The sequence below is a fragment of the Typopeltis vanoorti genome, chromosome 2, assembly GCF_054136105.1.
Source record: "Typopeltis vanoorti isolate ZY-2024b chromosome 2, IOZ_Tvanoo_1.0, whole genome shotgun sequence".
In the NCBI taxonomy this organism is placed as follows: domain Eukaryota; kingdom Metazoa; phylum Arthropoda; class Arachnida; order Uropygi; family Thelyphonidae; genus Typopeltis; species Typopeltis vanoorti.
The window spans coordinates 187,481,462-187,500,246 of NC_143550.1; the positions used below are offsets into that span (position 1 = coordinate 187,481,462).

At 44.3% G+C, this 18,785-nt stretch overlaps 1 protein-coding gene across 1 annotated transcript in view; it reads right to left on the reverse strand.

Annotated features, from left to right (window-relative positions):
• The window catches only part of LOC150109740 (uncharacterized), a 144,948-nt gene that overhangs the window by 59,209 nt on the left and 66,954 nt on the right, over positions 1-18,785 (reverse strand). Inside the window, exon 2 of the mRNA XM_090414111.1 lies at positions 3,761-5,696. Within this exon, the coding sequence (XP_090270237.1) occupies positions 3,761-5,681 (1,921 nt within the window). The 5' untranslated portion in view covers positions 5,682-5,696. The remainder of the gene's footprint in view (positions 1-3,760; positions 5,697-18,785) is intronic.

The following is an 18,785-nucleotide window of genomic DNA, read 5'->3' on the forward strand; positions in this document are numbered from 1 at the left end:
AGCGTAGAAATGAATGGGGAAGAGGAAGAAAGAAAGAAAGAAAGAAAGATGCTCTTGGAACAAGTGGGAATTTTAAGGGGGGGCCTTCTACGAAATGCGGAAGAAAGAAAAGAAGCCAAAAGAAATTTTGGTGCCGAAAGGATTACATCAAAGCATTTCGCCACCTTCGCGGAATGGAACGAAGGAAGAAATGGAGAAGAAAGAGAAAGCGTTTCCGCACTCTTCTGATCCTCTTCGCACGTGGACTTCTCGGGATGCGCGCAGACTCTCCCGCCTTATCTCGAATTTTTATCCGCAAGGGATATCGCAACGTTTCTTCCCCCCCCCCCCCCCCCGTTTCGAGTCACGAGTGATCACGTGACCCTTCGCTTGGGGAATGTGCAACGATAAGCGCCTCTCGCGTTATCACGGCGAACCGGGCCAGGGTCTTCTGCAGAAAAAGCGAACGGAATTGTCGGTGGTAGCCAAAGCGTAGCGTCATCTGGTCACCAGGCTATTGTGTGGACGGCGCTCATCCGAGTCTTAATCGGCGGATGAGCAGCAGAGTCCGTCTTCCCTCGACCTCGGGGAGGATCGAAACAATTAGGACAGCGGCAAGGACGCACCGGGGAAGATAAGAGAACGACTCTGAAAAGAATGTCACGCGACACACAAAAGCGAACTTGGGGGGGGGGGACTCAAAGGACGCATTCTTTGCCGTAAAGCCTCGTTTTCACGGAGAACAAAGCGAAGGTTTTCGGAGGCATCTTCCAGAACAGCCCGCAAAGATGTCGGGGCGAAGGTCTTTCTTTGTGCAAGCGTCGCTGTCCTCGCGAGAACAAGTTTTCTTCTCCCTCACTCTTCGAGGTTCGGTAATCAACTCCGTGACACCGATTCGGCCAACGCAAATCCGAAGAACTGTTCGGACTGGGTGGTGGTGGTGGGGGGGGGGGGAATCGTCGCATCACTGAAAGCGACCCACAAGTGACAAGACTGCACTTCTATCTTAGTGAGATTGAAACGAAGCCTTCGGAATGCCTGCCGGGGGGGGGGGGGGAGGGGCACGAATGTTCTCCTTAACTCATTGGTTCGGATCCCCTTTCCCGAGCTGCATTCTCGCTATGCGAGTGGACAGAGCGTGACGTCAGCGCTTGTTTCCAAACGATGTTTTGGTTCCTCTGCATCGGTGCGATCCCAGCGGAATCCCGCAGAATGGACACGACAGCGTGGAACCTGTTCGCACCGATTCCTGAAATCGGACCTTCGCGTTTGTTTCCCTCATTAAAAGCAAAGGCGTCGGTGCTCGTCCAGCAACACTCCCATCTTTTCACCACCAGGGGCAAACGCAGTTTTGTCGCGTTGGAAGAACTTTCTCGGGTGACGTCGAACACTGCGCAAAACAAACTGCAGTTCGGTCGACATCTTATTTCTTTAAGAAGAAAAATGCAATCGCGACTGCTCCGTTCCGCAAGTAAGGAAGGAAGGAACGAAGGGGAGATGAAAATCAACAAAAGAAGCTCCTCGAAGTCCATTGGCAACGTTTCGAACGAACTCGGGAAACGAAGCTAAACGTCATGATTTTGAATGATTAATTAAATCTAATTTTTAAGGATGAGCTCAGAAAAAAAGAAGAAGAAGAAGAAGAAGGGGGGGGGGGAGTGCTTTCTTTGCTTACTTCAGAGTTTCGTTTGGCGAGAGATCGAACGAGAAACTTTTCCGAGCCACTTCAGACCTTCAATAACAGACGCGGTGACCTCACACGGGGAGATGAAATTCATCTTCCACTGAAGGCAATCACAAACATCCCTGCCTACAGTGGGATGCGAACCTGCAGCCTGCCGGTTGGAGAGTGGATACGCTAACCAGGCCACACACACACACACACACAAAAAACAGTTCGTCTGATTTTCATGATTTGACAATTCCGTTCAGATTTCTTGTGAAACTTCCATTTCGTATGCGTGCGTGTCATGATTTTGACGGACCGTGGATTTCTCTACGAGCGCTCATCATTTGGCGAGAATCCTTTTTATTTTCGCTTGCTTCAGCTGTGGCTTTATGGTAAGAAGATTTCAAAGAGACTTTCTGAAAGAATCGCATCTCGTGCTTTCTTGCTGCTGAAGTGAAATCATCGTCTGTGCCGAGTTGTGTATCGACAAATAAAATCATCTCATCTGGGATTCCCGTGGAGGAGCGAGAAGAATGCATCGAGTCTGTTCGTTGCGGGCTGCGCGGGGTACTCGGGTTTTGAAGAAGACCGCGGCGTGCAACTCGCCTTCAGTCGAATGCCCCCTTATAAGATTCCTGACGGGATTCGAATCCGGTTCGTTCCCACCATCGGTCGCCTGTCGACCTTTCTCTTGCACTACGGAGAGAACAGAAGCCACGACGCCGAGTATTTCGAGTGACGAATTAATTGTAACGATGGGTTTGCATACTCGCGATTCCACGAACCAATTAAAGCGAACGAGCGATGATTGGTTTGAATTGAAACCAATTTGGAATGAGCGCTGATTGCATGTAGCAGTTAGCGCTCCATCAGAAAAGAGAGCTCATCAATGATTTTGGTGGGAATCCCCCGTGTCCATTGGGAACGTTTGGTCAGTCCAGCTAGGTAGCAAATGGAAGTTTTTATGAACTGAATTGAGTGTGCTGATCCGCCGGCCAGCTGGGATTAAGAGTCCTTCTCAGAAAGCAACAGTTCGAGACCGAATCAGAGAAGGGTGGGAGGGGAGGTATTAATGAAATGTCTCGAAATAAATGCTGTCGAAACGAACGTTCTTAGAAAAAGAATGAGTTGTCATACTTTTATTCGCGATTTTTGGTTCTCCCCTTTTCTTACCCTGAGCTTCGACCGCCCACCTCCCTTCTCCCGTCGTTTCACGAAGAAATTTTTTGATCTGAAAGTTGACCTTCGCTTCGACGCTCCTTATCCACGCGCAAGTAAACATTCACGGATCCAACAGAAAGCAACTGCGCTGTGCTGGTGAGCGGAAGGGAAAATAGGGATTTCCGTCTTGGATTTCAAGAGTCAGATGAAGGGACATTGGAAACGTAAGATGACGGACAGCCAGCACATTAAAGACGATAGTTCTCTTCTCCACTTTTAAAGCTCACTTTGGACGAATTATTCGTCGCCCTCAAGGGCCTGGATCCAGTTCTTTCTCTAGAGGGATTCCCCTTCTTAATGTACGCCTCAGTTGACAGGAGGGGCAGCATCGCCTGCTCTCATCAACAATGCAGAAGCTCAAAATTAGATTCAAAAAATCTGAGGGAGTCGAATGTAATTCCGGGTTAGCAGATCGAAACGACCATCGGGAAAGCTGAAGTGCACGAAGTGGTAAAACTTCCTGACTGGTTCAGATTGCCTTCGGGCGGGAGAAAACTTTCATCCCCGACCCGTTCATTGGAGGCCTGAAGTGGCTTCACCAATTCAGTGTTTCGTTCATCCTCTCCAGTGTGTTCGGGGATGAGCGTTCCCTCCTCCAGTACCATTGAACTGCGTCGATCTCATCTTTTTTCGTTGTCAACAGCATCTGAACATGACGACACAGTTGACGAGAATGCGACAGGGGAGTTTTGCTTTTCGGCTTCACTAACGAATGCCTCGAAGCACAAAGGAATTGAGTTTGACGTTTTCAGTTTTCCAGCTTCAATCTCGCGCTCACATTTGAACCGAACGTGGGGGGTAGTTAGCATCTGGTGCAAGGACACCTCGTGAGTGCCACAAAAGGTCAGAGAATAACACGCGCACTAGAGAGTGGGTTGGAAGCGCACTTACCTGGTGGAAAATCGCTCGCCCTGTCCCTGAGAGTCTCTTCGGGCTTCTCGTTGCTCCTCGGTTGCGACTGCTCTTCTTCCTTCCCCGATTCTTCAAGAGAACAGCAGGGCTGGTCCAGGGCATTGTCGACTTCGCCGGAAGATTCTTCCGAGCATTTTGCGCCGACACAGTCGTCATTTTTCTGCGAGGGAGATTCTTCCTTCTGCTGTCCACCCTCGGATTCTTCCAGTCTTGTGTGATCTGTGGAGAGGTCATTCGCTTGAGAGAAGAACTGCACTTGCTTTCGTCTGCAAGATTCGGCGGCAAAGTCCGACACTGGGAGGGGCTTCTCCCCTTCTTCCGGCTCTCCGTTGGATTTCTTCAGAATTGACTTCAGTTCTGCAGACTTCCACAAGAAGCGGCACTCAGCCGAAAGGAAGTCGCACGACTCTGCCGAAGAACTTTCGGAGAGCCTTTCGTGCGACTGAGATAGATCTTGATGTGGTCGAGAGTTCGATTCTGTGCATTCGCAGCGTCCATTGGCGGCCTCCCTTTCCGGTGGAAGGTCCACAGTCTCGTAGTCAGAGCACCTTGCGGATTCTGATGACGGAGGCGAAGAGGCAAGGATCCGTTTCGATCCGTCCGTTTTTGAGGAACTGTCGTCGCCGTCATCTTTGTCCATGCGATGCCTCGGCGGAGAGTGCGAGGTCACCTTCAGGTGGCAGAAATTCTCCGTGATGTCATCGTCGCTATTATCGTAATCAGGTTCGGGAATGGCGTACTCGGGAGCCTCCGTTTCCGGAGAATGCACGTTCTTGAACGAAGAATTCGACGTTCCCGGTTTGGCACTCTGAACCGCCGTCGACACTTTGGGATGGTAGGCGAATACCCCATGTCCCCCAACACGAATGCTCGAACTCTCACTGTACGCTTCCCTTTTGGGTTTTTCCGAAAGGTTGGACGGATGTTGTCGGTTTGTTCGCCTGCAGCATTTCTTTCTGTCCCTCTGCAGAGAACTTCTGGTTTCGGCGTCGACGGCATTGTCGCTGAGATCGTCATCCAAGTCACTGTCGACCTCTGGGATGGCGGATGACCTCAGCGATTTCTTGATGAGATCGTACGCAGTGACATCGCACTCCAGGATCGACCTTCTGGAGGTGGAAGGAGCGGCTGTCCTGTCTGACAACCTGCTCGGTTTGCACGATAGCCTCGAGGCTGCCTCCGCTTTTGAGTCGGAAAGTCGTCGTGAACTCTTGTCCCCGTCCTCGCAGGAACGAATCTCGTCGTGTTCTTCCGTCACGGAGTGCAACTGGACTTTCTCCGGTAAGACGGACTTCCTCTTCGGATGTGGAATCAGAGGGTAGGTGGCCCTCGAATTCAGTCCGGAGCAGCACGTGCAATTGGGCCGCGTTCTAGAAGGCTTGGCCGATCCGTAGGGTCTTCGTAATTTGGTGCAGGGACAAACGGACGATCGATACGTGTCTGGACAGGACTCTCGCGCCACGTCTTCGTAGATGGGTTCCTGCCAGTTGGAAGCGTGGAGGCCGAATCTGTGTGCCGGGTCTCGAGGACGGCCGTTGAGACTCGTCAAGCTGCGCACAGATGCGTACCACCCGTCCGAAGGAGAGTAAATGGAAGTGTAGTTCGGTGCGCGCAGTGCTCCATAGATGGCGCTAGTGGAATGGGCCGACACGGACCCGTACTTGTCGTGGAAGTGCATGAGGTAAGCGGGAACGTCGACCACTTCGTGTCTGCTTTTGCTTTTCTTCCTCGGGAATGCTGGAAGGTGTCGCTTGGATCGCCCGCTAATACTTTCGCCATCGGAAGGTTGCCATAAAATGCCGTACACAGAATCGCCCTGTAGACGCCTATAGCGGTCCTCCATTATAAGACCGTGCGAGCGGTGCAACGATGCCTCGATCTGGTGGCGAATGTCCTCCATTGCCGCTACGTCATCCTGCGAAAGGACAAAAACAGTTCGTTAGAATAAATCAGATTGCTTTTATTGTTTTATTTTTTTAATGTGAAAACATAAAAAAATGTTCTGCAATTCCACATTAAAAAGTGTGGAATTGCAGGACAAATTCAAATTGCAACTGCGAGGAAATAGAAAACGTCAGTGTAATAACTTACTCGGGATTAAAAGTTGATAGTAATTTAAGTTGGAAACCGTATATTTCGGATGTTGTAAATGAAGTAAGGACTATGTTAAACAGACTTTACTACATAAACAGATTCTTAAATTTAAATAGGCTAAAAATATTATATTCTGCCTGGATTCAAAGCACACTACAATATGGTATATTAAGTTGGGGAGGAATCCATCGCCGCTAATCTGACACCTTTAGTCTCGACTCAGAATAAAGTAATTAAAATCTTATCTAGAAACAAATATAAGGATACTGGAATGTGTAATAAATACACCATACGAAACATACGACCCCTTAGATATTTATACGCCTATAGGGTACTATTGTTCATAAAAATGGACAACGAATACATAAATATCAAACAAGATGCTTTCCTTAGTAGACATAAGGGCCTAAAATATTTAGTTCGTAAAGCAAAAAAGAATAAGAGAAAAATCCAGTTTGTACATTCATTTCCATTATTAATAAAATCATTTTTGTAAATATTAAATGAAACCAAATCCCATTTATTGATTAAAAAACGGTTTAACCGTTTTGCTTGGGTTTGGCTTGGTGGGGATGTTAGAAAATCAGAGCCTTTCAGCACGTCGATCACGCACCGTACGTGAAAATAATAAATAACATTGCCCGCGTACTTGCGCTCACCTGCTTGAATGGGGGGTCAAACTCTTTAAGGGGAGAAGCCGCGAACGATACTTTTAGGATATATAAGAAGACAAATTCCGAGGGAAAAGGGATATCCATTTTTTAATGGGACTCCCACTCACGAAAGGTTTATGTACGAGGGTGGGTCGAAAAGTTGCGCTAATTACCATGAAGGAACTGAGGGGGAAACCACGTCGTAACATCGCTGCTGCACCATTTGCAATCCTCTGAGAAGAAAGTGTTTCCCCTGAGGTACAAAGCAGTCCTCAGCTGCAGATATGACCTCCCCATCAGCTGTAAATTGGGTTCCTTTCAAGGGTTTCTCTAAATTGGGGAACAGGAAATAGTCAGATGGGGCCAGGCGTGGAAAATAGGGTGGGTGAGGCAGACGTCGAAAGCCCAAGTTTTGTATTGTCTGTCGGGTTTCATGAGCAGGATCGTTCTGCAAAAACGACAAGCCTCTGCTCAGTTTCCCGCAGCGTTTTACCTTCAGTACATCCTCCAATTCCTTCAGAGCTGCTGTAACAGTTTCACAATTTTTTGCGGTACTTGGTAAGGAATTACACCATCCATATCTCAAAAGACAATCGCAAGAACCTTTCTTGCTGAGTTTTCTGTTCAGAACTTCTTTGGCCGTGGAGAACCTTTGTATCTCCACTCCATTGACTGTTGTTTGATCTCTTAATGAAGCCATGTTTCATAAGCACTCACAATACGAGACGAGAAATTTGCACCTGATTTCTCAAAATGATCCAAATCCCTTGATACGCTCCCTCTTTTGGTCGGCATTCAAACATTTGGGGACCCACTTCGCTGAGAGCCTCTGCATGTCCAAATGTTGGTAGATAATGACCTCAACTCGTTCCCTGGATATCCCCAGAGTCCTTGCAATGTTTTTGGCTGTTATTCGTCTACCATCAAGGATCATGGCATGCACTGCATCGATGTTTTCAGGTGTGATCGCTGTCGAAGGTCTTCCTGACCTGGGTCACCTTTTGCCTCAGTTAGAAACTTGGCAACTGTTGGCTAAGCTGAAACAGTCTCCTGAGGTCTCACACAAAGTTTCTCAGTTGCGGACTTTTCTTGTAGCACGAAAAACTTTATGACAGCCCGCACCTGCGTGTCTTCGAATTTCTTTTAAAACGTGTCTTCTTATACATCCTAAAAGCAAAAGAACAAATTATTGCGACTCCATGAAACAGGGTTTAAGAGATGTTCCTTCTCGTAATTATGTCAGTTGCTTTAATATCATTTTTGTTCTTGGTGTTTATCAGAGCTTTTCAGCCCCCTCGTATAAACAGACAGTACATTCGTACCGTGAGCGGACTAAGGATTTGTTTCCTGTTTTTGTTAATTATATATATTCTTTGCATTTTTTATTACGTAGATCGAAACCCTACCGTAGAGACCAAACATGGAACTTTTTCAAGCGACTTTGGGCCTCCATTAAGCAATCTCACACTCTGGGCGATAAAATTCATCCCCCACCTAAACACAAGCAACCATGCCCGCAAAGGAATTCGGACCCGCAGACTTCTGAGTGAAGAGCGGACGCGCTAAATCCTTGGCCAATCAAGCCGGCTCCGCCACATCGAACTTGCACAATGACGATAACGAAACTAGAAAATCAGACTGAGAAATAACTAAAGAAATAAAACACGCAATCGTTTAAATTTTGCGTATTTTTTTGGCGCGACAGTGACGGAGCGTTGCAACAGGGGGTTCAAAAGCACAGAGACGCTTCAAGGAAGATCACCGAATTATTAATATCTTTCTGATCGGGTTGCGAACGAAATGCGAATATCCTTGGCGTGTTCCCGTTATTTCGGTTCGTCAATTCTCTTTCAACGAGATTTGTTAATCTTCAACTCGTTTCATTTTTTTCGTCCCGAGATCGATTTGTCTACCATGCGTGAACTCGACAAAGCGGTTGTGTGTTCGCCTGCTTTACGGGATAATAAAAACTCGAGTTTCCAGCAAAACAGAAAAAAATTCCTTCACGCGATATTAACCAAGGTCGACAGCCTTAAAACAACAGAATCCAATCGAGCCGCGCTGGTTCAAGAGCGTCGTCGGAATGATCCCCCTTTTAGAGAGGGGTTGGGAGTTTTAAGAATGAATTTTAAGTAAACGTAACAGATCACTGGAGGCAACATTAATAAGCTCGATCGCAATACTGATGGGTTAGGAATCCCCAATTAGCATAAATGCGAAAAAGGCGAAGAGAGGGTTGGTTGATGCACGTCATGAGCGGAAGGCGTTTAGCGTTTAATGATAATCCACGGCTGCCGCGAATTATTGCGAAGTTTAAATGCCGCAAGAATTAATGCAATGATCGGAGGGATTGATTGATGATTATGATTTTTTTTTTCTTCGCTGTGGTGAGACCTCAGCCGGGCTAGATAAATGTCGCCCTTTCACAAACTGTCGAGTTGGTGCTGGATGCACGCGATATTCCATCGCCCGTTGGATTAACATAAAAGGATTGACGCTGTGCTGATCGCGATCCATCAAATACCTCTCTCTCTTTTTCTCTCTCTCTCTCTCTCTCTCTCTCTCTCCTTGCAACCACAAGTAACAGAGGACGCACAAAGCGTGTAAATGAAGATCTGTTTGCACCGTTGCGATCCCCTGCCAGAAACGCCATCTGGCGAGACTAATGATCGCGCCCGCAGGCAGTCCTGCTAACAAGGCAGAGAAATTCGATGCAGAGCGTCGGAGATATCGTCAACCTGACGAGGTTCCCATGAATGTTTCGCTCCGTTTGTCATCGCAACAGGTCAGTAGCTGTTCGGGTGAAAAGTCGTAGTCCCGGACCGAAGTTCAAAGATAATGGCGCGTGTCACGGAACGCTGACCACAGCGACAGATAACGGGTCGTTATCGTCGCAGACAAGTTATTTCGGAGATAAGATTTTCTTTCTTTCGTTTCTCTCAGTTACCGACTCGGTCGAACGGGCAGTCGTGTCTCGGACAAAACTTCAGCGAGAGGCGGAAAGGTCAGTGACTTGCGCAGCGAAGCGTTTTGCTTCAAATTACCGCAAACATACTTCGTCTTAAGCTAGTTGCCGATAGGAACGAGGACAATCCTTCGGCACACACTCGAATTTTGTTGACGTGTTCGAATCGAATCAAAAATGTTTTATTGCAAGCCTCCTATAATAGTAAAAAATTTTCACAATCATATTTCCCAATCAACCTAAGAGCAACAGCTCATCCAGGTTACGATATGCGTAAAGTCACAAAAATTTATGTAATGCATTTTCATTATATACACATATGTACATTCATATAGTATACATATTATTATTATTATTATATAATTACATAATAAAATCGCAGATAAAATAAAATTCAGAGAAAGTTGCATAACAATTAATTAGGAACAAAATAAAACAAAGCAGTTAAATAGCATTTAAATTTTACGTTTTACACATGAGTCTGAATCTTTGAATACAAATATGCTAAAAACCAATAATTTATACAATTATTTTGAACAGAGCTTCCTCATTTCTGTGGGAAAATAAATATTCTTTGATTACAGTTTTGTATTTGTTTGGGTTAGTTTCATTTCTTATTGTTAAAGGTAGTGTATTGAATACATTTGGCGCTAAATAAGTATAATGTTTGTGTGTCTTCTTTATTTGCTTTTGGAACTAAATATTTTAGGCCCTTATGTCTACTAAGGAAAGTATCTTGTTTGATATTTACGTATTCGTTGTCGTTTTTTATGAATAATAGGCGTATAAATATCTAAGGGGTAGTATGTTTAGTATGGTGTATTTATTACACATTGCAGTATCCTTATATTTGTTTCTAGTTAAGATTTTAATTACTTATTCTGAGTCGAGACTAAAGGTTTCAGAGTAGTGCAATGGATTCCTCCCCAACTTAATATACCATATTGTAGTGCGCTTTGAATCCAGGCAGAATATAATATTTTTAGCCTATTTAAATTTAAGAATCTGTTTAGGTAGTGAAGTCTGTTTAACACAATCTTTACTTTATTTTCGACATCGGTTATATGCGGTTTCCAGCTTAAATTACTATCAATTTTTAATCCCAAGTAAGTTATTACACTGACTTTTTCTATTTTCTTGCAGTTGCAATTTGAATTTGTCCTGCAATTCCAATCATGCAAAATTAATTGTGCAGCGAAGTTCATTTTGCCAGTTGCATTTCGCAACTTAAAATTTACATATTTAGTTTTTGAGACATTCAGACTGAATTTGTTTGACTGGAACCAATTTGTTACTTCCGAAAGAACGATATTCACGATGGTTTTCATTTGTTCGGCTGTGTCTGTAGAGAAAATTAGTACTGTATCATCTGAAAAAGTATTTATTTTACTGTTTAGTTTAAGATTGCAGAAATCATTGATATAAATATTAAATAAAATTGGTCCCAAAACAGATCCTTGTGGTACACCGCAGTCCACTGTTTTGGAGCTGCTATAGCTGTTGTTTATTTTTACAATTTGTGATCTGGCATTTAAGTAATTTTTTAACCAGTTTAGGGCAGTACCTCGTAATCCTATGACTTCTAATTTTTTTTTTATTAAAATTTCATGTGATACAGAGTCAAAAGCTTTGTGTATATCTAGAAATACTGCTAATGTTAGTTTATGTTCGTCAAGGGAGGTGTAAGCTGTGTTTGTGAAATTCAGTAAAGCATGTTCTGTGCTAAACGTTTGCCTGAACCCAAATTGATTCTTTGAAAAGAAGTTGTTTTTGTCCAAGAATTTCACGAGTCTAATTTTTACTCTAATATTTTCGAAAAGACCGGTAGAAGGGATCTGTAATTTAATCGATCTGTAATTTATCAAGTTATTTTTGTTCCCCTTTTTATAAATAGGTACAACAACGGCTTTCTTAAATCTGATGGAAACATGCCTGTCATCAGTGATGAGTTAAATTTATTCGTATTGCATGAATATCAAAACATACAGTACAATACACTTTAATAACATATAAAATTAAAAGACAAAATTCATTTTAAAAACCAATAAAATTAAAAGGTTACATCCATATTGGTCAGATAGTTCATAGCTTCGGGTGTAGCACTTAAAAAGTCCAATTTGTCTCCTGAATATGCTCTGAGATAACACTGAGTCACAATATGGTTCACAGTTTGTCTCTGAGCTCCACAATCACAATGCGGGGATGGTCGTTTAAAATATACATTAAGGGTTCTATGATGTATATTTGGTATTCTTTCACAATGTTTGTGTTAATACCATCGTATCCTGACGTTTTGGTTGTTTTTAGGCTAACTATAACAATTTTGATTTCGTTTTCTTGTGAAAACGAAATCAAAAATGTTATTACGAAGAAACCGGCAGATGGAGCCACATCTCAAACTTTGAGAGATTTTGCTACGTATGAAAGCTCCCAAAGAATTGAGAAAGCAGTTCGGCAGTTTCCTCCTGATCAGCATTTCTCTGAGAGAATAAAAAGGGATCATTCCGGACGAAGGGAGTTTTATTTATTTATTTATTTTATGCGGAGATCGAAAGTGAGTATTTAGGGGACTGATTGAGAATGATTCATCGGGTTTTCATCTGAGAGTGGTAAGTCGTGGAGAAACATACACACGCACACATACTTCGAGGAGAAACAAACCAAAACAGAAACATATTAGTTTTAATATATGGTTTCAACCCGGGGAAGGAACACCGGGAGAACCCGACCAATCTGATGAAGCGGATGGGCGCTAAAAATTTATTTTATTAAAATTCGAAAATCGAAGGTTTCTTTCGCGAGGAAGATGTGAGCTCTCCCTCTGGAAACCTCTCCTGAAATGTCATCTCTGAAAGGAAGTCGCGTCTCCGCTTGGAGGAGCTTTCCGAAGGCCACACGGGAACTTTGGCTGAGATCAGATTTGAGCAACGAATTCTGTTGGGTGGGAGAATGAAAGCTCGAAATTTTTATGCGCCACCTGGTGTGGAATCAGCTGATCGTGATAAGCGCCAACTTCAACGTCGGAGTGCGTTTTCAAAGGCGCATCATCCGGAGTCGCTCACCCCCGCCCCCAGTGTAATGCTAGGTGCCAAATTAAGGGACATTCAGCATCACACGCTAAACGTTATTTGAAATGCCGATCGACCTCGTTTTCGTGCCCTCCTCCCCCCTTAAAGGTGACCCACTTTCCTATGAAAAAGGCTGAATTCAGTTTTGTCCTGTTTTTTCGGCAGAACGACTTCGTACTAAAAAACAGAATCAGCGCTTATGAGCGGAAAGAGCGAAGAGAAAAGGACTGGGCAGCGGAAAACTTGTTTCGCCAGTATGCAAATATGAACTCCCACTTGGGAAGTTGCAATTCGGCGGCGCCACAGGAAGTGCGTGAGACTCGCGTCTGAAGCCATCATGAAAACAGCGAATGTTGGTCACACAGGGGGGGGGGGTGCATTTTGCAGAACAGGACGGCTTTCAAAGGGGGGGGGAGAGAATAGAGAAATTCGTTTCATCGGTAATATTCGTGCTAATCCTTTAATAATAATAATTCGCGGCAAGTTGAGTAATAAACAGAAAGGCGTTCATTTGAGCAACAGCTCATTCAACTCCAGCACCCCCCCCTCGTGTGTTGCTGTCGTTGTAAAGTGGAAAGAGAAGAAAAAGTACAATACGAATAGCACAGGGCGAACCCAGCACAAAACACAAAATGAAACCGAAAGGAGTTCAATTAGCAGTGGTTTTTTTTTTTTTTTTGGATGATGTTTATAATTTGCAAGTTTTTATATTTAACTTATGTTAAATTAAATGCTCGAGCGTTTCGTGTACCCTCTCCACGTCATTTTTGTCCGCTGCATTGACGTGTCGAGGCATCGTCATTCATTTCTGGTTGCGACAGAGCACGCACTCGTGCGATATTCAGGAAAGGAGGAGTCTACTCAATATCGCCATTGGTTGCTATCAAATTCAATAAATTTGCTCTCGTTTCGCGTCTCCGATTATTCACTGCGGCTTTGCTCTCTGCAAATGCGGGGACAGTCTTACATGCGCATCCTGAAGACATTTTGCTCTTCAACATCGAGGTATTTATCTTCTTTGGTGCTGACCGTGCGGATGCTTGTACAACGTGTTGTGTTCACAAATATCCCTTAGGACACTTCCGTGTCACAGCCGAAAGAATCGGATCCTGTTGCACCAAGAGAGGAACCCCCTTGATGAGCGCTTTTCGGCTGAAGTGAAAGAGCTCGCAAAACACTTAAACCAGACACTCGCAACCATCAGGCTCAGCAGACACATAATGAAGGAAAAATCTCTCATCAGGTGGTTCCTGAGGTGCATCGTCGAAGACGGTCGTGGAACCCCTCGTTCCCTTGAACTGCCGTTCAGAGAAGGACTAGGGGTTAAACATTAACACTGTCGTTAATGTTTAACATTTATCAAGTTGTTCTGTTGCATTTCACACATTTTGACCGCATTCTCTTCAATCTATTTTTTGGCATTTCGTGCCAATTCGCTTACCTGGTTATTCACTCTGTCAATCGAAGGTTAAATTTCCAAGAAAAAATTCATTCTCGCCAAGAACGGGAAAGTCTTCCACCTGTTGCTGAAAGATCGACACGAGTACTTCAAGTTCGATTTTTGACAAAATCCCAATCTTAGAACAGGGTGAATAATTCTTATCGTAGTACGAACTATTTAAAAAAAAAAAAAACTGCTGAAACGTAGATTAAGCCATTTTCTGGGAACGGATCAGCTTGAAACCGATGTTGACGAGATTATGCGAATTCATGAATACATCAAGCGCTTCGGCAGAACACCACTTGCCTTCTTCAAGGAGAAATCGAGGAAGCCATGGATAAGACGATGAAAACGACTCGGAAATTTTGTAAATGATGTCAACAATCACGTGGATTTAAATGGCGAAAGCACTTTAGAGGAGGGAAAACGTGATGATCGCTTCTTAGCAGTCAACGGAAAGCTTGTAAATGACGCTAATAACTCGTCGGTGAATTGCGCTGCTAAAAGAACGAGAGCGCTTCCGCCTCCTAATTGCGAGGATGAAATCTGAAATATGATAATTGGACGGAGAAACTCTCCGACTCTTGAACCACGACTGCATAAATCAACATTGTGCGAGAGTGTCGGTTATATTTATTACATTCTTCGGGAATTTTATTTATTTATTTATCGCTGTCGACTGGCGGTTTCCAACAGAATTTAAGGAAGTTTTGATAAAACTTCCTTAAATTTTGCGAGTTCATGAAAATCGGGATGCAGAAATGAACTTAAAAATTGCAGACAGCCTCCCCTCTCTCCTCTCCTCTCCGGAATATCACAGAAACCACTTATCTAGTTTTTACTTGGAAATAAAAACAACTTCTCCAAGACATGTTTGGAGTCCACCCTGGAGAAATTGAGTGTCGAACACGCATGGCGGGACTTCATAAATTTAATTTATTCGTGGCAAGAATAACCTTAGCGTACAGAAAGCTTTCATCGCGTGAAATTTTATTCAATGTATTAACAAGAAAGCGTTTCTTTCGGCTAAATTACGGTGCAATACCGAAAAATTCTGTGGCTGAACAACCAATATTATTTAAGCCTAAATCAACAATCGCTACAATCACCAAGTGAAGCGAGGCCCCCTGCAGATGGTGCAAACGGAATTCGGAACCTCGCAAACACATCTGAAAATTCTGAACAAACTGACTCAATGGTGAAGAAACGAAGCTTCTAATTTTTAAACCGAGAACGACACCGTCCATTGTTTAAAACCTTTTTTTTTTTTAAATTCGTATACATCCCTGGACAAATTACGCAAAACTCTACTAGCCACGCAAAAAATGTACTCGTCTGACCCTCCATATTTTAATGCCTGTCTCAGCTAAGCACCACTTAGTGCCATGAACTAAGTGGTGCTGGAACTGTGTTTTTTAAAGTTAAAAAGATATTTTATAAAGTTATTAATTAAAAATATTCATTTTGTGCAATGCATTTCCAGTTACGGGTATGGACACAGTATGACTGGACAAGTACGCTGTCCAGCTCGCTCTCGACGGGCAGATTTTGCCAGCTAGCGAGTAGCTGCTGAAATTGAAATGCGCGGACATCGAAAACGCGAATGTGAGAATTTATTTAGGATTAAAAATGACAGCAACCTAAGTTTTAAAGCACGTGTTAGAGATATGCGCGACAGAGTCGAGTGTTTATGCCGTCTGTACCGCTTCCCTCTTTTGAAAGATTTTGAATTGCCCCGATGTTAAAATGGCCTTAAAGATGCTTCAATTTCGCTAGGATGCAAACTGTTATCACAGAGTGGTATGTTAGATGGGAACGGACGCAATCGTCCCGCATCGATACCTCTAACTCCTCTACAAAATAAATTGATGCGCGTCCAACCACAAAAGCAGCACAATAATAGCACTGCGACCATGTTGCGGCTCTTAAGATCTCATAATTAGTATGTAAACATCGAAGAAGCTGCTTACATCTGCTGAGGGACGAGCAGGAAACACGCAATCCGAAAGCAGCAAAATGAAATCCTCGTTTGCCTCCAAAAATCTTTAATAAGCAACCTTTCTGAACAGGAAGAGAACCCAAATCAGCAAGAATGAAGATCTGATCGTTCTTAAAGGAGAGTTCTTAAACTTCTATAAAAATACTGAAAATTTGTTCAGAATAAGTTATAAACTTAGAAATTAACTAGTTTCTAAGCGCTAGAGGCCTCCGTTGGTATGGAGGAACCCTTTGGTGAACAAGACCCGAGTTCGAATCCCTTCTAATGAACCTTTTCACTCAAATGAGTTATCCGGTCTCATACGGAGGTGGAGGATTTCTTTTCTGAAAACTTGTGTTTTAGTCTCCCAGAGGAGGGAAACCGATCACGCGAACCTGTCCCCATAGGTCTACAGTTGTAAATACTCCCCCTTGGGGGATGCAGCAGAGGAGTGACGTGCTGTTCGCCATTACCGTCCTAAGGGACTGATGAGAAAGCCATTATAGCTAATTGATGTGCAGGCACTCAATTGTGTGCGCATGCGCATTTTTATTCTCTGCATGCATCTCCTTTGACAGTACGTATATTTTAGATTTTGACTTCCACAGTAGTGCAGCACACACAAAAGTATGTTCTGTAAAGTAATTTGTGCAATCTTTATACTTTTTGCATTGATCTTGGATTGTCATTGTTGTACAATTTTAAAAATTTATAAAATATAAATTAAACAACTCTCTGCGTTCAAATAAATGAAAAACCTCAGGGTTAATGGGATTGTTCCCTCGGGTTACTGAAGGGAACAATCCGCAATATGTCCCTTAATAAAGTACGAAATGCTTCCACCCTCCTTGGGTTGCTTGTTTCCAGATTCAAGGCCAAAGTGACTTAAGGCTTCGATGCCGTGTATTAATGCGTGCGTTCTCTGGTCGGTTTGCCCGTTTTGCTGCATTAAATCCCTTCTAACTCGGGTTAGAAGGGATTTCATATTGTGATCGCATTCAAAGTGCGCGCGCCTTTCGTCTCGCGATAAACGAATTCGACTGCCACATGCGCTTGCATTGAAAAGCTGACACTGCCCGCACACTCGCATGAGTGAATGAATGAGAAGCGAAAGAGACCTCAAATGATGTTCGGGACATTTTCGGGTGGATGAGGGAGGAAGGGAGAGGAATATGATGCGCGCTTTACCGAGTGGGGTGACCTTGCTCGTCCTGAGTGCACGGAGAGACGCCCGAACAAGTTGCAGTATGGCGAGTTCGCCAAAGAAAACCGCTTTCCTTTATTGCGACTTTGCTGGCGACAAAGAAAAGTGTCGACGGCTCTCCTCCACAACTGCAGACGTCTCCAGGGGAGAGTCACCCCGCGAGGATTCCCCTTCCTCAACCGAGCGAAAGCATTCTTGGTTGAAGGAAGTGGTCCGAGATTCGTAATGATCCACGGGGGATGGGAGAGAGAGAGAGAGAGAGAGATCCCCTCTGAAATGATCGTGGACGGAACAGAATTTCTCCGTACTGATTCACATTCCACCAACGACGCCTGCATATTCGACATTCATTCTTTCCAGCGCCTGCTTTATTTCCAATTTCTGTTTAAGACTTCTGCGCATGAGCAAAAACAAGAGCAAATTCCGTCCAATTCTCGTCCGTCGAAGACTAGTCTAGTCCTCTAATTAGGGTTCTTCTGCTTCATCCCCTAAGGGCAAGTGCTTATGCCTATGGATCTCTGTGTTCACGAGACTGGTTTGCCTCTTTTGAGGAACGAAAAACTCGAGTGTCCGGGAGAAAAAATACCCTCCACTTCCGTACGAGACAGAAAAACTCACCATTCGATTTAAGATACCCTGATGAAGGTTCCTCACGTCACACACGAGATTCGAACGCGGGTCTTTTTCAATCCAAAGGCTAGCCTATACCAATTGAACTACGGAGGCGTCAGCAAAAATTTAAATAATAAAAAAAAACAGTTTTGTTTAAAAACAGCGTCGCCTACCCCTCCCTCCACTCCACACGACGTTCCCCCACTTGCATTGCTGGCTTCATCTGTGTCGTTTACAACGAAAAACGTTTCGAGAAGCAGCGCTGACCTTTAAACGCTGCGCACCTTCAAGGAAACTACTTGAGGTATGCGGCTGACCTTTCTTACGAAGGGAGCGTCGGGGCGTGCGATTTGGAATCGAAGAAAAGAAACCTTGAGAAACGTCAAACAGCGAACTGACTAGTTAGACGTTTCGCTTGCTCCCTCTTTGAAGGGGGGGGGGGATTAACGAACGCGCTCACGGAAGGAATTTCTCTGAATGCCCACTCACAGTCCCATCATCACCAAAGGACGGACTCCTCTCTTGTCTTTGAATGTTCGCTGTCACACATGATTCTCCCCAACCCCCTTCCCCACCTTTATTATTATGAGCGGCGTGCGATGGGTAGACTCGCATCGGATGTTTCTTTGTGTCTTCCGAGCAGGTGGTGGCTGCGGATTTTCGACAGCATCGAAACCGTCCTTGTGCGATGTTGCGTGTGGAGAGAAATATTCGGAGCGCAGCACACAGAAAAGAGGGGGGGGGGGGGTTCTAACTTTGCGTGCCCACCACGCGGATGCCATACGTCTATTTTAGCGTCCGCCATCTGCGTTCCCATTGAAGAGAACAAAACACAGGAAAAGGAAATTCCGGCTTATGTTCAAAGCCGCCCCCCCCCCTTCCGTCATTAGAAGCGGAAGGCCTCCACGAGTATTTATCAGTTCCGCACATCTCTCTCCCTGTACAAAGGCAGTACGACGAAGTGTATTAGTTGAGCGCTCTTTAATTGG